We start from the raw sequence: 21,479 nt of genomic DNA, 5'->3' as shown, positions 1-21,479 counted from the left end.
TCCAGAATGGAAAGGATCACAGATGACTTAGGGGCTACATGCCATGCAGACAAAGTCAGGATCACAGAGGAAAACAAATTACAGGGCTAAGGATGATCTCTCTATGTGATTCTTACCCACTGGATTCAATCCCCTCCCACACCCCGCACCTAAAGCAAAATCCTAAGGAATGCAAAGTATCCATCAGCGGGAAAGTGCCTTTATCTGTGTTCGCCTGTCTCCTCTTAGTGATTTCTTGATTTCTTTTGGGAGTGAGGTTAGAAGTCTCGTATTTCTTTTAATGCCTGCCACAGGGCTACCAGCACAAGGAGGTCTGGCCTTAGGTGTACTTTTTACTTTTGTCAACTGTGCTCTGCTCCTGGTCTGGGACTCCAGCACGGAACACTGTTCTGTTGTCATATTCATGCTCAACCTTAGCTCAAAAGTTGCTTTTGTAATAAGACTTTCCTTCTTTAATGCACATCATTTATTCAATAGCTATCGCTGCTCCATCCTGATCCCTAGCCATGACCCAGTACACAGTATTCACGAAACGTTTATCAAGCAACTATTATGTACCAGGCACTGTTATGGAAGCTAAGATAGAACTGTCAAGATAAATATAGCCCCTGCTCTCTGAGGCTTTCTTTCTGGGATGAGGGTAGGAGACAGACATTAAACAACTAAATCACCAATTCTTTAGTTATTACAGATGTGTTAGGTTATACAAGAAGTAAAAAGCCAAAGAATGAGAGTAATAATGGGGTGGGTGAGGCAGATAGGAGATTTCTTGAGAAATGAAGAGTTCAACTGAGCCCTGAAGGGTGCATGGGGGTCAACTAAGTTCAGAAAGGAAGAGGAGAAAGCGGGTTCCAAGCAGAGAGAAGAAATATGGAGATGGGACCAGGCGGGTGGGCCGGGCCAGATCGCAAGGCCTGGAGTGAGCCCTCAAAACAGAATAAAACAACTGGGATGTGAATAAAGGAACTGGGTGGGAGTGACATCATCTGGTATGAGTTTCTGAAAGGGAACTCTGGCTACACAGATGGACAGGAGAAAGGAGATATAGGGAAAAAGTATAGAAACCACTGAGGCAGGTCAGAGCAGGTGACAGTTTGCATGGAGAAGTGGGAGTGGGAGCGGGGAGAAATGGCTGGGCATGGGAGACACTGTGGAGGCCCAAGAGCGGTGGTGGTGGCAGGTGGAGACGACGGGCAAAGGGAGAAGAGGGCTTCAGGAACGACTCTGATGTCTCTAGGTGGATAGTGTTGCCACACAGACTGTATTGTAATTTGCTACATTACTTGCAACCTAATACCTGGAATGGGGTCTGCTCACAATAAACATTTGTTGAATGAATGAATGAGCTATACTATGAGTTCTATTGGATCTGACAGGCAACTGAAATGGACCTGACATTTCTGTGTTTGTGTTTTAACCCAGCTTAAATGGCAAGTAAGGAGGTTGCACATCACATTATCACACTCCAGTCTGCAGCGACTCCACGTGCCGGCACTCGCCCTGGGCACCCAGGAGAAAGCAGCTACTCCTAACACCATACTTCAATGCAAACCAGGGCAGCTGCTTGTGGCACTGGAAACAAGACACACACCCCGGCTCCACTCCCCACCCCGCCCCCGGAAATCTGTGCCTATGTGATTGAGTGACAGATAAGAAATGAAAAGATAGGGGTTCACCCTTTCCCCAGAAACGTGCTTGCTCATTCAATCAGTATTGAGGAGATCAGAAACAAGGTCAGAGAACAAAGTTGAAATTGGATGGTGAGTAGCCCAAAATATGTACATTTACCTTCATTTTCAAACGCCACAGATAAAACTTAGGGTTGGCTACGATTTTGGTGATGCATATTTTTCCTCTTAAGTTCTGTGTTCAGAGTGACGCATTACCTAAAACTCCTAATTTTATCTTTTTCTCTTCTAGGGAAAGATGTGGAAATTCTTTTCCAAAGTAGCCCCTTTCTAAGTACTTCTTTAAGAACCTGCACTTTAACATGGTTTTAACTAATATATACACCTTAAAAATTTTATGTGTGCAAATCTTTAATAAAAGCCAAGAATAGAGACTGAACAACTATGAAAACTATGAAACTCTCTGCAAGTGCTTTCAGAGCTCCCTGACGGTGGAGGCCACCCAGAAAGGCCTTCGCTCCTAAGTTTTTCCACTTTGAGCAAGGGGACCTGGGGGAAAACACAGATAAGGGCAGCGAGGAGGGAGTGGAAGAAGGAATTGAGACTAGAGGGGGCAAAACACTAAGGATATTTTAACAAAGGCTTTCTTGAGGTCTCAGGGGATTTTTCAAAAAAAAAAAAAAACAACTATTTTTATATTGGCTAACCAACATGAAATCTACATTAAAAAAACTAAGGTCTTTACACTTCTTCCAGTGGTCCTACATTATCATTCTACTTCTAGGGAAAAAGAGCAGCCCTTATTCATGCAACTCTGCTCATCTTTATAAGGCCCATCTACTACAGCGCAAGCTCTGGCTAATAGAAAAGCTTTAAGCAAATGGCATTTTCAAAAGTGAAAGAAATTTAATCACTTGCAGTGAGAGAAGTCAATACTCAACTATGCTTTAACTATAGTTCTAAGAAATAAAAGCTACCAGGCACCCGTCAACTGTAGTAATATTTCCTTCTTAAAGTTATGAAATTAATAGGTAAACCATCACACATCCTTCCTTTATATTATGGCCTAAAATGGGAGGTGGAATGGGGAGGTGGAGGCATTCATTCCCAGAATAAACTGTAAAAATAGTCTAATAGTCCACTTTCCTCCCTCTCTCCTTTACTTTCATTGCAGCCTTGTATCAAATCCACAAAAGAGCTACTAACAGGGACCGAGGAGTTGCTGGTGAAAAGGAAAAAAAAATAACTTTTGGCTGCTTTCTTAAGAAATCCCTACCCTAAGAAATCTGATTCTTTATTTTGTAGGAAAAGAAAGTAGCACCGCCATGTTTCTCGTCATTACACACTCAGCGCACTTATGCTCACCTCTATTATCTGCGCTGAGGTTTGCCTGATAAACTGCTCAATTATCCCAAAGTAGAAATGTATCTGACTTTTTTCTTAGCAAGCAAATAGCTCAGCAATGACTACAGACCTCTGCTGAACAATTCAAGCGCCAAGCAATGGAGCCCAGTGCAAAGCTGATGCAAAACCACTGTCCCCCAGAGCCTGGCCTTGCTGTCTGAGAAGACTCAGCGCCTGCCCTCTGGCTCCCATTGCTCAAACCATCCCTCTGTTCCCGCTCTCCACACTTCCCTGCCCCTACCTCTATACTTCAAATCTACTCTTTTTGCCATTGCTAAAGCTGTCTTCTCCAACATCATTGAGACCTTTTCCTGGCCTTCAAAAAACAGGAAGAGTAGAATTGTGGGGAAAAAGGGAAAAGTCAGTTGTTCAACTTTTATACCTTAAGTACGTCTGACTGGACCCCACGTGATTCAGACATCAAATAACAACCTGCTTAAATTCCAAATCTGAGCTAAGTCTTTCAGGTCTGGCCAGATGCCCTAGACTCTCACCTTGAGGGTGCAGCTCAAAGGGGTTGATTCAGTCCTGCCTGGCTGTGGAATGCCTCCAGCCCCGAGGCTGCCCCTTGGCCCTTAACTCAAGATGGCTTGAACCTTCCTATCGCTTTTTTCATTCCCTTCTGTGGTGCTGACCTTGTATTCTGTATGTATTAATTTCTAATCTAAGCTCAGCTAGAGGTATCCTGCAGCCATGCTGCTTCCTGTGTGTGTCTCCTCCACTTTTTTTCTCCTTGGGATTTGTGATGGTTACTTTTATATGTCAATTTGACTGTGCCATGGGAGCCCAGATGTTTGGTTAAACATTATCTTGGGTGTGTCTGTGTGAGTGTTTCTGGATGAGAATAACATGTGATTTGGTAGACAAAGTAAAGCAGATTGTCCTCCCCAATGTGGGTGGGCCTCATCTAATCCGTTGAAGCCCTGAATACAAGAAAAGGTGGAGTAAGGGGGGGGTTTACTCTCTCTGCCTGTCATTCAGCTAAGAAGTCCATCTTCTCCTGCTTTCAGATTTAGACTGGAATTTATACAATCACCTCTCCTGGTTTTCAGGCCTTGGGACTCAGACTGGAACTACACCATCAGCTTTCTTGAGTCTCCAGCTTGCCAACTGCAGACCTTGGAACTTCTCAGCCTCCATAATCACATGGGGCAATTCCTTATAATAAATCTCCTTACACACACATACACACACGCACACAAACATACACTATTAGGTCTGCTTCTCTGCAGAACCCTAATATAGGATTCTAGTACAAAGCCAACTTTCAGAACTTTCTCTCTCTCCTAGGGGCTTGTAACCTCTACAGTCTTGTTCTCCAAAATGTTCTGAAATTTATTTTCTTAAAGTGTGGGCCAATTGTGCTCCACATTTCTTTCTAGCTAATATGAACCCCCAGAAAACGAGGTCACTTTCTCAGATTCTTCTCACTTCTCTATCACTAACCAGTTCATCTTTGCTGATCAGAATTCAGCTCAGAGTAGCAATTATCTTTGCCATACACAACGCTCTGAGAAATGGAACTGTCATTAAGGCAGTCAAGAATTAAGTACTTTGTCTTCAGCTGAATACATAGCCAGTTGATACCCTGTAACATACTTACCCTACTTTATTTTGCCCGGTTCAGATTTATAATTTTAATCAGAAAAGTGTCATTTGTAACTTCCATCTGGCCAAGATGTGTGTACTCACATGACTGCAGCACTTCATGTTCCATTTATTTTACTTTCAATAAGTAAATAAAATTCACAGACTTCTGAGTGTTTTTGACCTTCTACGCCATTACACTGCTTCTGAACTGTTTGTTTTACCCATATGTAGTAGGCAGAATAAACGGTTGCCCCCAAAGATATCTACATCTTAATTCTCAGAACCTGTGAATATGTTATGTGAAAAGAATACGTTAGATGAAAGAGATTTTGCAGAAATGATTAAATTAAGGATGTAGAGATAGGGAGATTATCCAGGTGGGCACCATGTAAACAAAGGGGTCCTTACAAGTGAAAGCAGCTAGACAGAGTCAGAGGGAGATGTGAAGATGCTACAACTGCTGGCTTTAAAGATGAAGGAGTGGGCCACAAACCAAGGAATGCAGGTGGCCTCTAGAAGCTGTAAAACGCAAGAAAACGAATTATCCTCTAGACACTATTCAAAGGAATGTCACTCTGTTGACACCCTGATTTTAGCCCAGTGAGAAGCATTTTGACTTTTGCCCTACAGACATGTAACACAAGAAATTTGAGTTACATTAATCCACTAAGTTTGTGGTAGTTGTTGTAGCATCAATAGGAAACTAAGAGGGCAAAACTATATGTAAAACACGAGTCTGATTTCACCATATTTTGGTGATGCTATTCTTTTTTTTGGTTATGCTTCCTAGGTAATATTTACCCATTCTCTGTCATTTGGTTATAGGTATTTTTGGGGAAATAAGACAAAACTGGGGCAACCAAATTCCAAACTCCCTTTAAAAATTCCTTTCCTTGTTTTAAGAAGTGTGTGTACTTTTTTTTTTTTAAGTAGAGGTCAAATGTATTAGACTTAATCCCTTTACCTGTTGTTCTCTACCAGAGCCTCTCTTACTACGGTTCTCTGCATCCACACAATGCCCTTAGTTACAGTTTTATATTGTCCCTCTTCTTCTTCCAATTAGACAGAATCTGCTTATTTTTGTTAGATTTGCCATGGCCCTTGTAGGGATCACTCTCTCCTCTTAACCACCAGCCAAGACCTCCTACCCAGTTCTTTGACACGGTCTACGGAGCCAATGATTTGCATTGCACATCTTTGCCTCCAGTATCTCATCTTTCAACCGGACAACACAGATGTGCTCCATCTATCCCCCAAGTCCACAGTTTCTGACTTAGAATTTCAGAGTCACTAGAAATACTTTCTAGGTTTGCTAACACTATTGCTGGGTCCCATGTGATTTAAATAGAGGGTAGTTTGAGCCTTGGAAGGCTCTCAGAAATGCCTGCTGTTTTTCTCCATGAAGATGGCCTCCTTCCAGATGCACCCTGCCATTTATACATGACGACGGTCTATTTTCCTCAGTAGTGAGTCACTAAACAGCAAGCTAATTCTATCTTCCTGGGGCACTGACAGAAGTCGACCCTCTTACTAGCATCTGCACATGCTTCTAAGTGTCCCATTGATCGGGAGCTGCTTTGCTTCCCAAAAGTTTATGCTTCCCCATAATTATCCTCCATGGCGACTGTCCCACATATCATGAGAGGCAGGTTCCCCCACCTCCCCTTCCTCCTCCACACCAGTGTCACCATCACTAAATCCCAGCACTGGCTCTGAGCCTCTCCTCCAGATCACAAGCACAGACCCTCCAGGGTCCACACATCCTTGGTCTCTTGAGTCCCTCTATCCTGGCCCCAGTAAATAACCTCATCACCTCCCACAGAGAGCTGGTATCTTTTCTTCTGGCTTGTAGCAGCTACTTTTTGTTTCTCCTAAGTTCTGATTTCTCTACCACCTCCTGAGCATCAGTAATCAATAAGAAACTGAGCCCACAGACAGAACACATCTCCCGGGGCAAATACTGAACACAATCCCCCCAAATAATTTCCTTATATTTGAAAACAGTTTTCATTACCTGTGTTGCTCTTTCGGTATCAGATTTTAACCTAACAAAGAATTATCTGGCCAGTGAGAGAGAAATATGGTAAAAATCATCTATTCTTCTGAGAGGGGAATGAATTCTTCTCAGTTTGGCAAAAAAAAATTGAAAGTCTAGTCAAATTGGGATGCCTGGTCTGGACCTTCACCCCTTCCACTTCACACCACCTTTTCTTAACCCTGGAGGAAGCCCTAACCACTGAAGCAGAACCTCTAGGGCTCTCAGGGATCGAGTTTGAAAACTAGCATGAGAAACATCTTTTTTCCAGGATGAGATGTGTTTTTATGTGGAAAAAATCAGAAGGTTGAACTTTCTTTCAGGTTGACTGAAGCATGTTTATTTCAGAAAAAAATCAGAAACATACTAACAGTCTATCAACAGGAGAAAAAATAAATTAACCATTATACACACACACACACACACACACACACACACATATATATATATATATATACTCAGTGGAATACTATACAAAAGTAAAAAAGAACTACAGCTACATCTAGTAGCATGGATAAATATAAAAGTGTAATATTAGTCAAAAAGAAGCACTCTACTTAATGACATTCAACATAATGTCATCATATAAAGACTAAAAGATGAAAAAATTTTCAAGAGGTTAAAAAAATATGTTTTTATAGCTACAGAATAAAGGCATACAAAATAGAAATGGAATCTCTGATAGTGGAAACTTCTATGAAGGAAGCGAATATATACAAGAGGGCCTGACTATTTCTATAATGACAAATCTCTTAAAAGACCTAGAGCAAATATCTGATATTGCTGAGATTTGTTAATGATTTACTCATATTATGCTCTATTCTTGTTTGTATGTTTAAAATGTTTTATGAAAAAAAATGTAAAAAAAGTTTTCTTAAATATATTTTAAACACCATTTCAAAAATACTGTACTATACACACATATCTGCATTCATGTGAAAACATAATTATCAGAAGAATTTCTAAAAGTTTTTGATTCAGTGATAATGACAGAAGCTTCTTAAACTTTAAAATGAGACTGGTATTTTATTATTTTTTTCAGAAAAAAACCAGAAGAAAACAAGAGACAATGGGATTTAATAATAGATATTATGACAAAATCAATTTAGTAATTAGTCACTTGAGATTAGGATAAAATAAAAAATGACAATACACTGAAACTTTCACCCAGTTTCAGAATACAAATTGATGGATAACTTTTAAGGAAAAAAGAGACAAATAAACAAAGATCATAGCAGGTCCCTGTAAGCATCTCTGAAAGAAAAATGTTAAATTTTGTTGAATGTTAAAAAAAAAAAATCTATAGCAAGGAAAAAAGCATGCCCTACACTACAACTTGTTATGATTAGAATTAATAATTTAATCATTAGAGTTTTCATTCTTTCTAGAAATAAAGTTTGAAGAGCCATACTTTTGTATCTGACTATTTAATAAACTTATTCTACCATCCAAATAAACAATGCTTTAGAGAAAGTAGTTTTTAGTTTCCTTTTTTAATTGCTTCTGCTGATCTATAATGACAAAATGTAAATAATGGCTTTCTAGAGACACTGTTTTATCCAAGAGACCCAGCACCTTACCTGGGTTGGTATACAGCTGGCTTTCCACAGTTTTTCCGATGCACTGAAGTTTAACAGCTTGCAGGGCGTCATCCACGTGCATGATGGTCGGCAGACTGCCCAGGGTGTCCTGTACCAAGTTGGCCACTTCCCGGACATCAAAGAGCTTCAACAGCTCCGAGTACACAGCTGGGAAGGAGCTCAGAAACACAGCCTTAAAGAGATGAAATTTAAATCAATTCCCAGATATGCCCTGAGAAATAGCTATAAAATGTCAGTGAGTTTAAGATCGTGACAAATATTTTTGAATGGTAGAAAAATGAATGTAAAATGTTTCTGGTACCGAAACTAAAAAGACTAAAAAGGTTAAAAGGCAAAATTTAGAAAAAAAAAAAAAAAAGTGTACCAAAATAGAGCAATTTTTCAAAATATGCAAAGGTAAAACATAGTAAAAACTAGGAAATTCTGTAAAACTACTGACATTAGCAAAATGATGGACAAAATGCCCAGAGAATCAGCAGAATGCAGCATGATCAAATGGAAAGAATGCTCAACTAAGACCTGGATTGTAATTATTTATGTTTCATTCTTTTTGGAGAAGCTTTCTGAAGTGCTCATTTAAATCTCATTTACTTTTAAGAAGCCAGACACATTAATTCTCTAAAGCACTCAATTTATGATTAAAGAAAAAAACATAGGACATCAGAAGGCATCAGAAGACCTATATTATATGTAGGACTAGTTTGGCTTCTAATAAACTCTGTGACCTTGGACAAATCTTTTTAACCCCGTAGGTTTCATTTTCATCACCTGTAAAACAACAAGATCATTAGAACAACCCCTTAGGTTTCTTCAAGATATACTGAAAACCCAGAACTGTGTGTATTCTTTATATAAATAAAGAAACCTGATAATTACATTTTAACGGGGAAAAAAAAGATGCTAACATCAAACCCTGAAGGGCATACTTTAAAAACTGGGCTAGGGCTTCCCTGGTGGCACAGTGGTTGAGAATTTGCCTACCAATGCAGGGGACACGGGTTCAAGCCCTGGTCTGGGAAGATCCCACATGCCACGGAGCAACTGGGCCCGTGAGCCACAATTACTGAGCCTGCGTGTCTGGAGCCTGTGCTCCGCAATGGGAGAGGCCACGATGATGAGAGGCCCGCGCACCACGATGAAGAGTGGCCCCCGCTTGCCGCAACTAGAGAAAGCCCTCACACAGAAACGAAGACCCAACACAGCCATAAATAAATAAATTAATTAATTAATTTAAAAAACAACAACAACAACTGGGCTAGGAGAGGACCTTCCAGATGGCGGAGGAGTAAGACAAGGAGACGACTTTCCTCCCCACAAACACATGAAAAATACATTTACATGTGGAACAACTCCTAAAGAACACCTACTGAATGCTGGCAGAAGATCTCAGGCTTCCCAAAAGGCAAGAAACTCCCCATGTACCTGGCTGTGTGGCTGACAGGGTCTTGGTGCTCCAGCTGGGTGTCAGGCCTGAGCCTCTGAGGTGGAAGAGCTGAGTTCAGGACACTGGACCACCAGAGATCTCCCAGTCCCACATAATATCAATTGTCAAAAGCTCTCCCAGAGATATCTGTCTCAACGCTAAGACCCAGCTCCACTCAACGACCAGCAAGCTCCAGTGCTGGACAGCCCATGCCAAACAACTAGCAAGATAGGAACGCAATCCCACCCATTAGCAGAGAGGCTGCCTAAAATCATAATAAGTTCACAGACACCCCAAAACACATCATCGAATGCGGTCTTGCCCACCAAAAAGACAAGACCCAGCCTCATCCACCAGAACACAGGCACCAGTCCTTTCCACCAGGAAGCCTACACAACCCACTGAACCAACCTTACCCACTGAGGGCAGACACCAAAAACAACGGGAACTATGAACCTGCAGCCTGCGAAAAGGAGACCCCAAACACAGTAAGTTAAGCAAAATGAGAAGACAGAGAAATATGTAGCAGATGAAGGAGCAAGGTAAAAACTCACCAGACCAAACAAATGAAGAGGAAATAGGCAGTCTACCTGAAAAAGAATTCAGAGTAATGATAGTAAAGATGATCCAGAATCTCAGAAATAGAACAGAGACAATACAAGAAACATTTAACAAGAACCTAGAAAAACTAAACAGCAAACAAACAATGATAAACAACAAAAGAAATGAAATTAAAAATTCTCTAGAAGGAATCAATAGCAGAAAAACAGGCATAAGAACGGATAAGTGACCTGGAAGATTAAATAGTGGGAAAAACTACCATAGAGCAGAATAAAGAAAAAAGAATGAAAAGAATTGAGGACAGTCTCAGAGACCTCTGGGACAACATTAAACGCACCAACATTCGAATTATAGGGGTCCCAAAAGAAGAAGAGAAAAAGAAAGGGACTGAGAAAATATTTGAAGAGATTATAGTTGAAAACTTCCCTAATATGGGAAAGGAAATAGTCAATCAAGTCCAGGAAGTGCAGAGTCCCATACAGGATAAATACAAAGAGAAACACGCCAAGACACATATTAATCAAACTATCAAAAATTAAATACAAAGAAAAAATATTGAAAGCAGAAAGGGAAAAACAACAAATAACATACAAGGGTATCCGCATAAGGTTAACAGCTGATCTTTCAGCAGAAACTCTGCACGCCAGAAGGGAGTGGCAGGGCATATTTAAAGTGATGAAACGGAAAAACCTACAACCAAGATTACTCTACCCAGCAAGGATCTCATTCAGATTCGACAGAGAAATTAAAATCTTTACAGACAAGCGAAAGCCAAGAGAATTCAGCACCACCAAACCAGCTTTACAACAAATGTTAAAGGAACTTCTCTAGGCAGGAAACACAAGAGAAGGAAAAGACCTATAATAACAAACCCAAAACAATTATGAAAATGGTAATAGGAACATACATATTGATAATTACATTAAATGTAAATGGATTAAATGCTCCAACCAAAAGACATCTATTGGCTGAATGGATACAAAAACAAGACCCGTACATATGCTATCTACAAGAAACCCACTTCAGTCCTAGGGACACATACAGACTGAAAGTAAGGGGATGGAAAAAGATACTCCATGCAAATGGAAATCAAAAGAAAGCTGGAGTAGCAATTCTCATATCAGACAAAAGAGACTTTAAAATAGAATCAATCCAAGAAAAAGATATAACAATTGTAAATATTTATGTACCCAACAAAGGAGCACCTCAATACATAAGGCAAATGCTAACAGTCATAAAAGGGGAAATTGAAAGTAACACAATAATAGTACAGGACTTTAACACCCCACTTCCACCAATGGACAGATCAACCAAAATGAAAATAAAGAAGGAAACACAAGCTTTAAATGATACATTAAACAAGATGGACTTAATTGATATATATAGGACATTCCATCCAAAAACAACAGAATACACTTTCTTCTCAAGTGCTCATGGAACATTCTCCAGGATAGATCATGTCTTGGGTCACAAACCAAGCCTTGGTAAATTTAAGAAAATTGAAATCATATCAAGTATCTCTTCTTATCACAATGCTATGAGACTAGATATCAATTACAGGAAAAAAAACTGTAAAGGATACAAACACATGCAGGCTAAACAATACACTACTAAATAACCAAGAGATCACTGAAGAAATCAAAGAGGAAATTTAAAAATACCTAGAAACAAATGACAATGAAAACACGACAGCCCAAAACATATGGGATGCAGCAAAAGCAGTTCTAAGAGGGAAGTTTATAGTAATACAATCCTACCTCAAGAAACATCTCAAATAAACAACCTAACCTTACACCTAAAGCAATCAGAGAAAGAAGAACAAAAAAACCCAAAGTTAGCAGAAGGAAAGACATCATAAAGATGAGATCAGAAATAAATGGAAAAGAAATGAAGGAAATGATAGCAAAGATCAATAAAATTAAAGCTGGTTCTTTGAGAAGATAAACAAAATTGCTAAACCATTAGTCAGACTCATGAAGAAAAAAGGGAGAAGACTCAAATCAACAGAATTAGAAATGAAAAAGGAGGAGTAACAACTGACACTGCAGAAATACAAAGGATCATGAAAGATTACTACAAGCAACTATATGCCAATAATATGGACAACCTGGAAGAAATGGACAAATTCTTAGAAAAGCACAACTTTCTGAGACTGGACCAGGAAGAAATAGAAAATATAAACAGACCAATCACAAGCACTGAAATTGAAACTGTGAATAAAAATCTTCCAACAAACAAAAGCCCCAGACCTGATGGATTCACAGGAGAATTCTAACAAACATTTAGAGAAGAGCTAACACCTATCCTTCTCAAACTCTTCCAAAATATAGCAGAGGGAGGAATATTCCCAAACTCATTCCATGAGGCCACCATCACCCTGATACCAAAACCAGGCAAAGATGTCACAAAAAAAGAAAACTACAGGCCAATATCGTTGATGAACAGAAATGCAAAAATCCTCAACAAAATACTAGCAAACAGAATCCAGCAGCACATTAAAAGGATCACACACCATGATCAAGTGGGGTTTATCCCAGGAATGCAAGGATTCTAAAATATACACAAATCAATCAATGTGATACACCATCTTAAATTGAAGGATAAAAACCATATGATCATCTCAATAGATGCAGAAAAAGATTTTGACAAAATTCAATACCCATGCATGATAAAAACTCTCCAGAAAGTAGGCATAGAAGGAACTTATCTGAACAAAATAAAGGCCATATATGACAAACCCACAGCCAACATCATTCTCAATGGTGAAAAACTGAAACCATTTCCACTAAGATCAGGAACAAGACAAGGTTGCCCACTCTCACCACTATTATTCAACATAGTTTTGGAAGATTTAATGACAGCAATCAGAGAAGAACAAGAAATAAAAGGAATCCAAATCGGAAAAGAAGACGTAAAACTGTCACTGTTTGCAGATGACATGATACTATACATAGAGAATCCTAAAGATGCTACCAGAAAACTACTAGAGCTAATCAATGAATTTGGTAAAGTAGCAGGACACAAAATTAATGCACAGCAATCTCTTGCACTCCTATACACTAATGATGAAAATCTGAAAGAGAAATTAAGGAAACACACCCATTTACCACTGCAACAAAAAGAATAAAATACCTAGGAATAAACCTACCTAAGGAGACAAAAGACCTGTATGCAGAAAACTATAAGACACTGATGAAAGAAATTAAAGATGATACAAATAGATGGAGAGATATACCATGTTCTTGGATAAGAAGAATCAACACTGTGAAAATGACTATACTACCCAAAGCAATCTACAGATTCAATGTAATCCTGTCAAACTACCAATGGCATTTTTCACAGAACTAGAACAAAAAATTTCACAATTTTTATGGAAACACAAAAGACCCCGAATAGCCAAAGCAATCTTGAGAAAGAAAAACGGAGCTGGAGGAATCAGGCTCCCAGACTTCAGACTACACTACAAAGCTACAGTCATCAAGACAGTATGGTACTGGCACAAAAACAGAAATATAGATCAATGGAACAGGATAGAAAGCCCAGAGATAAACCCATGCACATATGGTCACCTTATCTTTGATAAAGGAGGCAAGAATATACAATGGAGAACAGACAGTCTCTTCAATAAGTGGTGCTGGGAAAACTGGACAGCTACATGTAAAAGAATGAAATTAGAACACTCCCTAACACCATACACAAAAGTAAACTCAAAATGGATTAAAGACCTAAATGTAAGGCCAGACACTATCAAACTCTTAGAGGAAAACATAGGCAGAACGCTCCATGACATACATCACAGCAAGATCCCTTTTGACCCACCTCCTAGAGAAATAGAAATAAAAACAAAACTAAACACATGGGACCTAATGAAACTTAAAAGCTTTTGCACAGCAAAGGAAAACATAAACAAGACAAAAAGAAAACCCTCAGAATGGGAGAAAATATTTGCAAATGAAGCAATGGACAAAGGAGTAATCTCCAAAATATACAAGCAGCTCATGCAGCTCAATATCAAAAATCAATCAACCCAATCCAAAAATGGGCAGAAGACCTAAACAGATATTGCTCCAAAGAGGATATACAGATTGCCAACAAACACGTGAAAGGATGCTCAACATCAGTAATCATTAGAGAAATGTAAATCAAAACTAAAATGAGGTATCACCTCACACCAGTCAGAATGGCCATCATCAAAAAATCTACAAACAATAAATGCTGGAGAGGGTGTGGAGAAAAGGGAACACTCTTGCTCTGTTGGTGGGAATGTAAACTGATACAGCCACTATGGAGAACAGTATGGAGGTTCCTTAAAAAACTAAAAATAGAACTACCATATGACCCAGCAATCCCACTACTGGGCATATGCCCTGAGAAAACTATAATTCAAAAAGAGTCATGTACCCCAATGTTCATTGCAGCACTATTTACAATAGCCAGGACATGGAAGCAACCTAAGTGTCCATCGACAGATGAATGGATAAAGAAGATGTGGCACATATATACAATGGAATGTTACTCAGCCATAAAAAGAAACAAAATTGAGTTATTTGTAGTAAGGTGGATGGACCTAGGGTCTGCCATAGAGTGAAGTAAGTCAGGAAGAGAAAAACTAATACCGTATGCTAACACATATATATGGAATCTAAAAGAAAAAAAAATGGTTCTGAAGAACCTAGGGGCAGGACAGGAATAAAGACGCAGATGTAGAGAATGGACTTGAGGACATGGGGAGAGGGAAGGGTAAGCTGGGACGAAGTGAGAGAGTGGCATGGACATATATACACTACCACATGTAAAATAGATAGCTAGTGGGAAGCAGCCGCATAGCACAAGGAGATCAGCTCGGTGCTTTGTGCCCACCTAGAGGGGTGGGATAGGGAGGATGGGAGGGAGATGCAAGAGGGAGGGGATATGGGGATATATGTATACATATAGCTGATTTACTTTGTTATACAGCAGCAACTCACACAACAATGTAAAGCAATTATACTCCAATAAAGATGTTAAAAAGATAAATAAAGAAAACATAATAAAATACACTTAACCCCACTTTATATCATAAATATTTTAAAAATATTGAATAATCAATTTTTAAACAAATTCATTGCATTTGTGATGTACCAGGAATTCAGAATAGTCAAATAAAGCAATGATTAAGTCTTTGAAAAAATAAATAAATAAAAATTTAAAAAAATAAATAAAAACTGGGCTAGGATTGTACATCGAAACAAACTCAGCCTTTTAAAATTCCACAAAAGGAGGGCAGTGGAAGGAAAAGTTGATCAGCCTCAAACACCTGGTGAATGAAGAGGCACATTTTCTAATATGAGATTCAAGGGCTGGTGGTTTATCAATGAGATCTGACACCAGGGGAAGGTAGGTCAAGTCTACAAGCGTTGATGATTCAAACACAGAATCAAATTCAAATTCATGGAGTTTGGTATTTACCTGTATAGCAGCATCAGAAATTGTAGAAGAGCCAAGACCTGTTTTTGATGCCAGAACCATCAGAATGCTTAAGGTGCTGGGGTCAACAGCTATGTTTTCCATTTGACTCTTAAAAATTATAGATTTTCTTGAATGTACTTAAAATTAATAACCTGATATTCCCTGGTAAACACTATATTTATATAGCCTTCATTTCACTCTGCAAAGAGCTGAGTCATACAGATGAAATTTTAAAAAATTAAAATAAAATGAGCCCAGCTTTCTGATCACTAAAGTCACCTAAATTGACTTGCCTCAGTAATCCCTTAATTTATCCATTAATTCTTTATTTATACCTCTTTATTTCAAAAAGGTATTTGAATGTGCTTGCAGTGTAAGATACAATTATTAAAAACGATAAAGGAACAAGGACGTTGTGATGAGGGCAGAAAGACAGTTGAATAGGTATCTAAGCTAAAGAGTTTTACTGAAAATAAAAATAAAAACATGATTTTGTTTTGACCTTCTTGGTAGCCAAGGCAAATAGAGAAAGATAATTAATAGGAACTTGGGGCAGGGTCTTGGGCCTCAACTCCTTCTGCCATTCCTCTTTTCTTGGGGTTTCCAAGGTAGAGACCTGTCCTTGGAATGGGAAACCAAGATCCACTGTCTATAGCTGACTTAGCCTTCAGTCCTGCCCAGGGCAGGGCTCCTAAGGACAGAGTCATTAACAGGCTGGGCTTAGGCCAGGAGTACTAAATGAACCTCCTAGTACCAGGATGGCCAGATCTATAGAGCAGCCATCCATTGATCCAACCTGAAGGATTGCTGGGATGGCTATTCTACCTCCAGGAGATGGAATTTGCTCTGAATTGTAGCCCACATGGAAAAAATGCAACATGGAGCAAGGAAACTGGGTTTTTGTCTTTCAGGCAAGAACCTTTAAGAATCTTTAAGGACCAGTGGATAACCTTGGCTCTGGACATGGTAGGCAGAGTTCTAAGATGATCTCCATGAACTTTGTCCCCTGATGCTGTTCCCATGCAGAAGTTTTCTCTGGTTCGTCGTGGGGGAACTCAGAGATTTGAAGCATGAGAAGGATTTGACAAACTGTGCCTGGCTTCGAGGATGGAGGGACCACACACCAAGGAATGCAAGTGGCCTCTAGGAGCTGAGAGCACCCAGCTCCTCCTCCCACCCCTGGCTGACAGCCAGCATGGAAATGGGAATCTCACTCACAAGGAAACTGATGCCTGTCAAAAGCCTGAAAGATCTAGAAAGTGAATTCCTCCCCAGAGCCTCCAGATAAGCCACCAAAGCCAACACCTTGATTTTGGCTGTAGGACCAAGACCTGACCAAGCTTTCCAACCTACAGAACTTGAGCTAATAAATGGGTATTATCTAAAGCCATGATGGTCATTTGTTATGCAGCAACAGAAACCTAACTATTGGATCAATCAGATTAGTGACACCTTCCTTCTTGGAAGAGAGCGCTAAGAAGGTGTGGGGTCAAAGCGGGGCTTGGAATGGGAAGAGGTGTTTAGCATTCTCCCAAAACATAAAGGAACAAAGTCCTCATTGCTTAATGAAGAAAACTAACCACTTCATTATTTTGTATAAATTTTCTCTTAGCATCAAACTAAATAAAATTATCATTTCAAAATTTACAAGTATAGGATACTGCATAAAATAATAGAGAATGACTTCAGTAGAGTTTACGAAGATATTTAGAAACTATTACACATTTTATATATCATCTCTTGACAAAAAGCTAAGGGCCAAAAAAGAAGAATCAAATATGATTCTTTGAAGGTGCTAAAGTTGTTTTTTTATATTTTTATTTTTGGTGGTGTTGGGTCTTCATTTCTGTGCGAGGGTTTTCTCTAGTTGCGGCAAGCGGGGGCCACTCTTCATCGTGGTGCGCGGGCCTCTTCACTATTGTGGCCTCTCTTGTTGCGGAGCACAGGCTCCAGATGCGCAGGCTCAGTAGTTGTGGCTCACGGGCCTAGTTGCTCCGCGGCATGTGGGATCTTCCCAGACCAGGGCTCGAACCCGTGTCCCCTGCATTGGCAGGCAGATTCTCAACCACTGCGCCACCAGGGAAGCCCTAAAGTTGTTTTACTATTTGATGAAGGGGGAGAACTTAGAGAATCAAGAGCAGTTGGAGTTCAGTATGTTAAACAAAGAAAAGGAGGCTGCTCTATATTGTGGTTGTACCTCAGCAGCCGAAATCATCTCAGGGTGACTGCTAGGATTCGGTGGAAACACAACTAAGGTAAAAGAATATTTCTCCAACTTTAAAGAAGAGAAAAATCTCTTGAGTCCCTACAAAGGCATCTCATTAAGAAACCATGACTTAAAGTTACTCTTAAGAGTAAGAGAATATTTTTCAGTTATGGATTAGGTAACTTTTATCCCTGTAACTGATAAAGGCTTGTTTTGTTTTGTTTCAGAAAAATCTCAAAATGAAAACTCAACTTTTCAATAGCTTTTGTAAAAGTAGTGAACTTCTGAGAACTTGGATCTAAAGGAATATATGTTAACCTGTTAGAGTATCCTTTTCAAATATCAATGGCTGATAAGTAGGGTCTGGTTAGTGGGCAACTTGACACTGAGGTTTCTGGCAAGTTTCCTAACGTGCAGTGATTGTACCGTTGACAAGAGAAGCCAAAATGACATTAAAAGAGCCTGTATCCTTAACCAGATGGAAGAGGAGTCCACCTCTGCAAAGAAGAAAGTAACAAGAATAGCCCCCAAACAGTCAGAAAAACATGGCTCTATTATTGGGGGGGTTGGTACATTTCTAGTGTTTTGCCATTATATATAACACCTTCCAAATGTCAAATGACACCAAATTACAACAATACTCTTAAGGATGTAGTTTTGTCTCCTAATCTCCCATTTTATATCCCAGCTCTCAGTGATTATAAGTCTCAAGTCTCCAGGGGATGGTAGTAAAGAGGTTGCTTCTCCATCTGACAAGTTTTTAAACCAAGTTATTAGAATTAAACGTGTACAAGAAGGATTAAGAAAGTGTAGAGAAAGATATTCAGAATTATCTTTCGGCACAGGTTCAAGGCTACGCTATTTGGAAAGTGTATAGATCCTGTTCTTAAACAAAACATGGGGAGCTACTCCTGGTCACAGAATTCGGCAGTAACCGCTCAGCACTGGTCACAGCAGATCAGTCCCAGGACGATTAGCGACAAGTTACATAAGACAAAACAACACGCAATTCAGCTGAGACCAATATAATGAGTCTCAAGTCCACAGATTAAAATGCAGCACAAGGGAGTTCTCTGGTGGTCCACTGGTTAGGACTCGGCGCTCTCACTGCCGGGGCTCGGGTTCCATCCCTGGTTGGGGAACTAAAAAAAAAAAAGCAGCACAAGGCCTGGGGAAAACAACTGCAGCAGATTGGCTAGTGCGAAATTCCTTCCCCTTGGCTGATGGTGACAGGGTGTCTCTATCAGCATGTGTTCTAGAAACTGGAATGGAGGCTGGTGCAAACCAACAGTCTCTCCATTCAGAGCGAGAACAGTCCGAGGAAAGGCAACCTAACTTCTGCTCTGCTGGCTTTCGGAAGCTGAGGGACTTTTTAAAAGTCTACTCAAAGTCAGTTAAGCTACAAATATAAGCTGGAGCTACAGATTGCTGATGGAGAAAATATTCACTTATGCGGCTGCGTAAAAATAAATAAATTGGACTCATTTTTCCTCTATTCAGCAGAGATGAAAAAAAAAATTACCTGTGATTGAGATAATGCTCCAGACCCTTTGCTCTCTTGTGAAAGAAAAAAACGGACTGACATGAGGAGCTCCTGAATGCAGCAGCGAAATTCCTCCTCATTCTGTCCACCGGTGGCGAGGGAAAACAGCCTTCGAGACTGAACGATATACTTAAAAATATATTCTTGGGCCTTAAAACAAAATTTTTAAAACATTAGTTTCAAAGGAAACCAAAGGTATTTATTTGACAATGACACAGCACAAAAACCATAGCACAACATTAGACTTTTAAAATACTGACTTAAATACTAAGGCCCTGTGAGATTTTTGAACAGTATTTACTCATAGGGAAAGAGCCATTTTTCTCTGATGCCTAATGAGAGAAAACGTATAGATAATTTTTAAATTCTATGTAATTCTTGAGAGGTATGAATATTAAATATTTCTGATCCTCAGATGATTTTTTAAATTTAATCAACAAAGAGACAGCAGTCTGTTTTTCAAAAATTATTTTGCTTTGCTGGTAGGTACTCTTGCCACTTGCATTTTACCTTCAATTGGCCCAAAATGGCAAATTTATAATGAGTAAAATGCTTGTTTTTTAAAATGTACACCTGTTTACTTTTATCTACTGACGTCAAATAGGGTATACTCAATTATAGAAATCAAAAGACTGCCAGAGCTGTTACTGGACAATCCTTTTAAGAATCTATATTCTTTACAAACATGTTTGCAGGTAAGGTATCAACATCTCCATATATACTGAGCACGTAGGGCCCAGAGATATGGGCAGTGTTAAACAATGAGACCCAGTAAAACCTCAGGTTTCCTCACTATGATCCCTGCTAAGCCATCCTATTATCCTCTCTTAAGACAAATGGTCCTCAGATGGTCTCTGTCAGGGTGGTGGAAGCAAGAGCCAGGAACTTCTAAGCTTAACTGCCCATCTGCAGTCTTCTCTTCTTTCCAACCCTTCCTCCTGCCAATCCTAGACTTCAAGTGTTCAGAGCCCAGAGGAGTAAGGATTCAATGCCAGGCAGGTTCCAGTGGGCAAGCCTGGCAAAGTCCCTTTCAAATTTCATCAGCTCTGGAGTAGCCATAAACTGATTAAGATCCTTGAATTGGAATGTCAGTAATACATCATCACCAATTACTGTCTGTGTAGAGGAAACCAATTCGTTTAGGCATCACCACGCAACAGCACTGTTAGACTGTGATCTGTTATTGACAGCATGTCATTACCTTCAACACCTCCTGGATGTGCTCTTGTCTCTCCGCTTCTGTGATCCTGTCCACATACCACTTGAGCACTTTGATGAGATCTCTAAAATACAAGGAGACATGCAGAAGGTAGAATTGCTCTCATTCTCAATTAAATGCCAACAAATCAAATGCTTATGTTTATCATGAGGAGGCTTCATTTCCCAACAGTTCTCACATTTTTCTGTCAAACTGCCATAACATAATAATTTTACAAAGTCTGCATGTCAACATCACTACCCCTTTTTTGAAGCTGAAGAGAGAAACAACACTTCCTCCCAGTGAGATTCCTTTCAATCTGGACACGTTCCATCGGCCCTGCTGTTTCTGGCAGTGCTTCCAATGGGTGAACTCAAATATCTGAGAAAAGGACTCTGGCCAAGGGAGTGCCTGAATATGACTGTCGTGGTCAATCTCGGACAACTGCTAATTGGGATTTCCTCCCCAGCGACTACGTAAACAGTTGGATGAAATATTCGGCTGGAGGCAAAAGGGGGTGTGGGGAGGGATGAAGGTAATACCTCCCCATTTCAAAGCACACCCCCATGGAGTTATCAAGCCAATTCTCTGACCTGGGGGAAGAATGAGGCTTACTGTCAAAGTATGCCTTAGTAATTTCCAGAAAACCCAAGTCGCATTGTTTTAAGAAACAAAAATTGAATTAACCTCCATCCCCCCAAATTCTCAAGATTGCAGTTGTGTGACTGTTAACACTGGTCAGTTCTTGGTTTCTAGGAAACAGAGCAATTTTTAAAAAATGCTCCTCTTTTCTGTCGGGAGAGAATCCATGGATGCACCAGTAGGTAGATGCTGCTGGGAGT

At 39.7% G+C, this 21,479-nt stretch overlaps 1 protein-coding gene across 2 annotated transcripts in view; it reads right to left on the bottom strand.

The window, feature by feature from the left end:
• Positions 1-21,479, bottom strand: part of DOCK4 (dedicator of cytokinesis 4) — a 489,751-nt gene that overhangs the window by 122,872 nt on the left and 345,400 nt on the right. For both annotated transcript variants that reach the window (XM_057550242.1, XM_057550243.1), the window contains exons 21-23: positions 20,641-20,722; positions 19,419-19,589; positions 8,238-8,430 (exon numbers count right to left, since the gene is read on the bottom strand). In XM_057550242.1, the coding sequence (XP_057406225.1) occupies positions 8,238-8,430; positions 19,419-19,589; positions 20,641-20,722 (446 nt within the window). The remainder of the gene's footprint in view (positions 1-8,237; positions 8,431-19,418; positions 19,590-20,640; positions 20,723-21,479) is intronic.

The sequence above is a fragment of the Balaenoptera acutorostrata genome, chromosome 7, assembly GCF_949987535.1.
Source record: "Balaenoptera acutorostrata chromosome 7, mBalAcu1.1, whole genome shotgun sequence".
Taxonomy (NCBI): domain Eukaryota; kingdom Metazoa; phylum Chordata; class Mammalia; order Artiodactyla; family Balaenopteridae; genus Balaenoptera; species Balaenoptera acutorostrata.
This window is presented reverse-complemented; position numbering and strand designations above follow the sequence as displayed.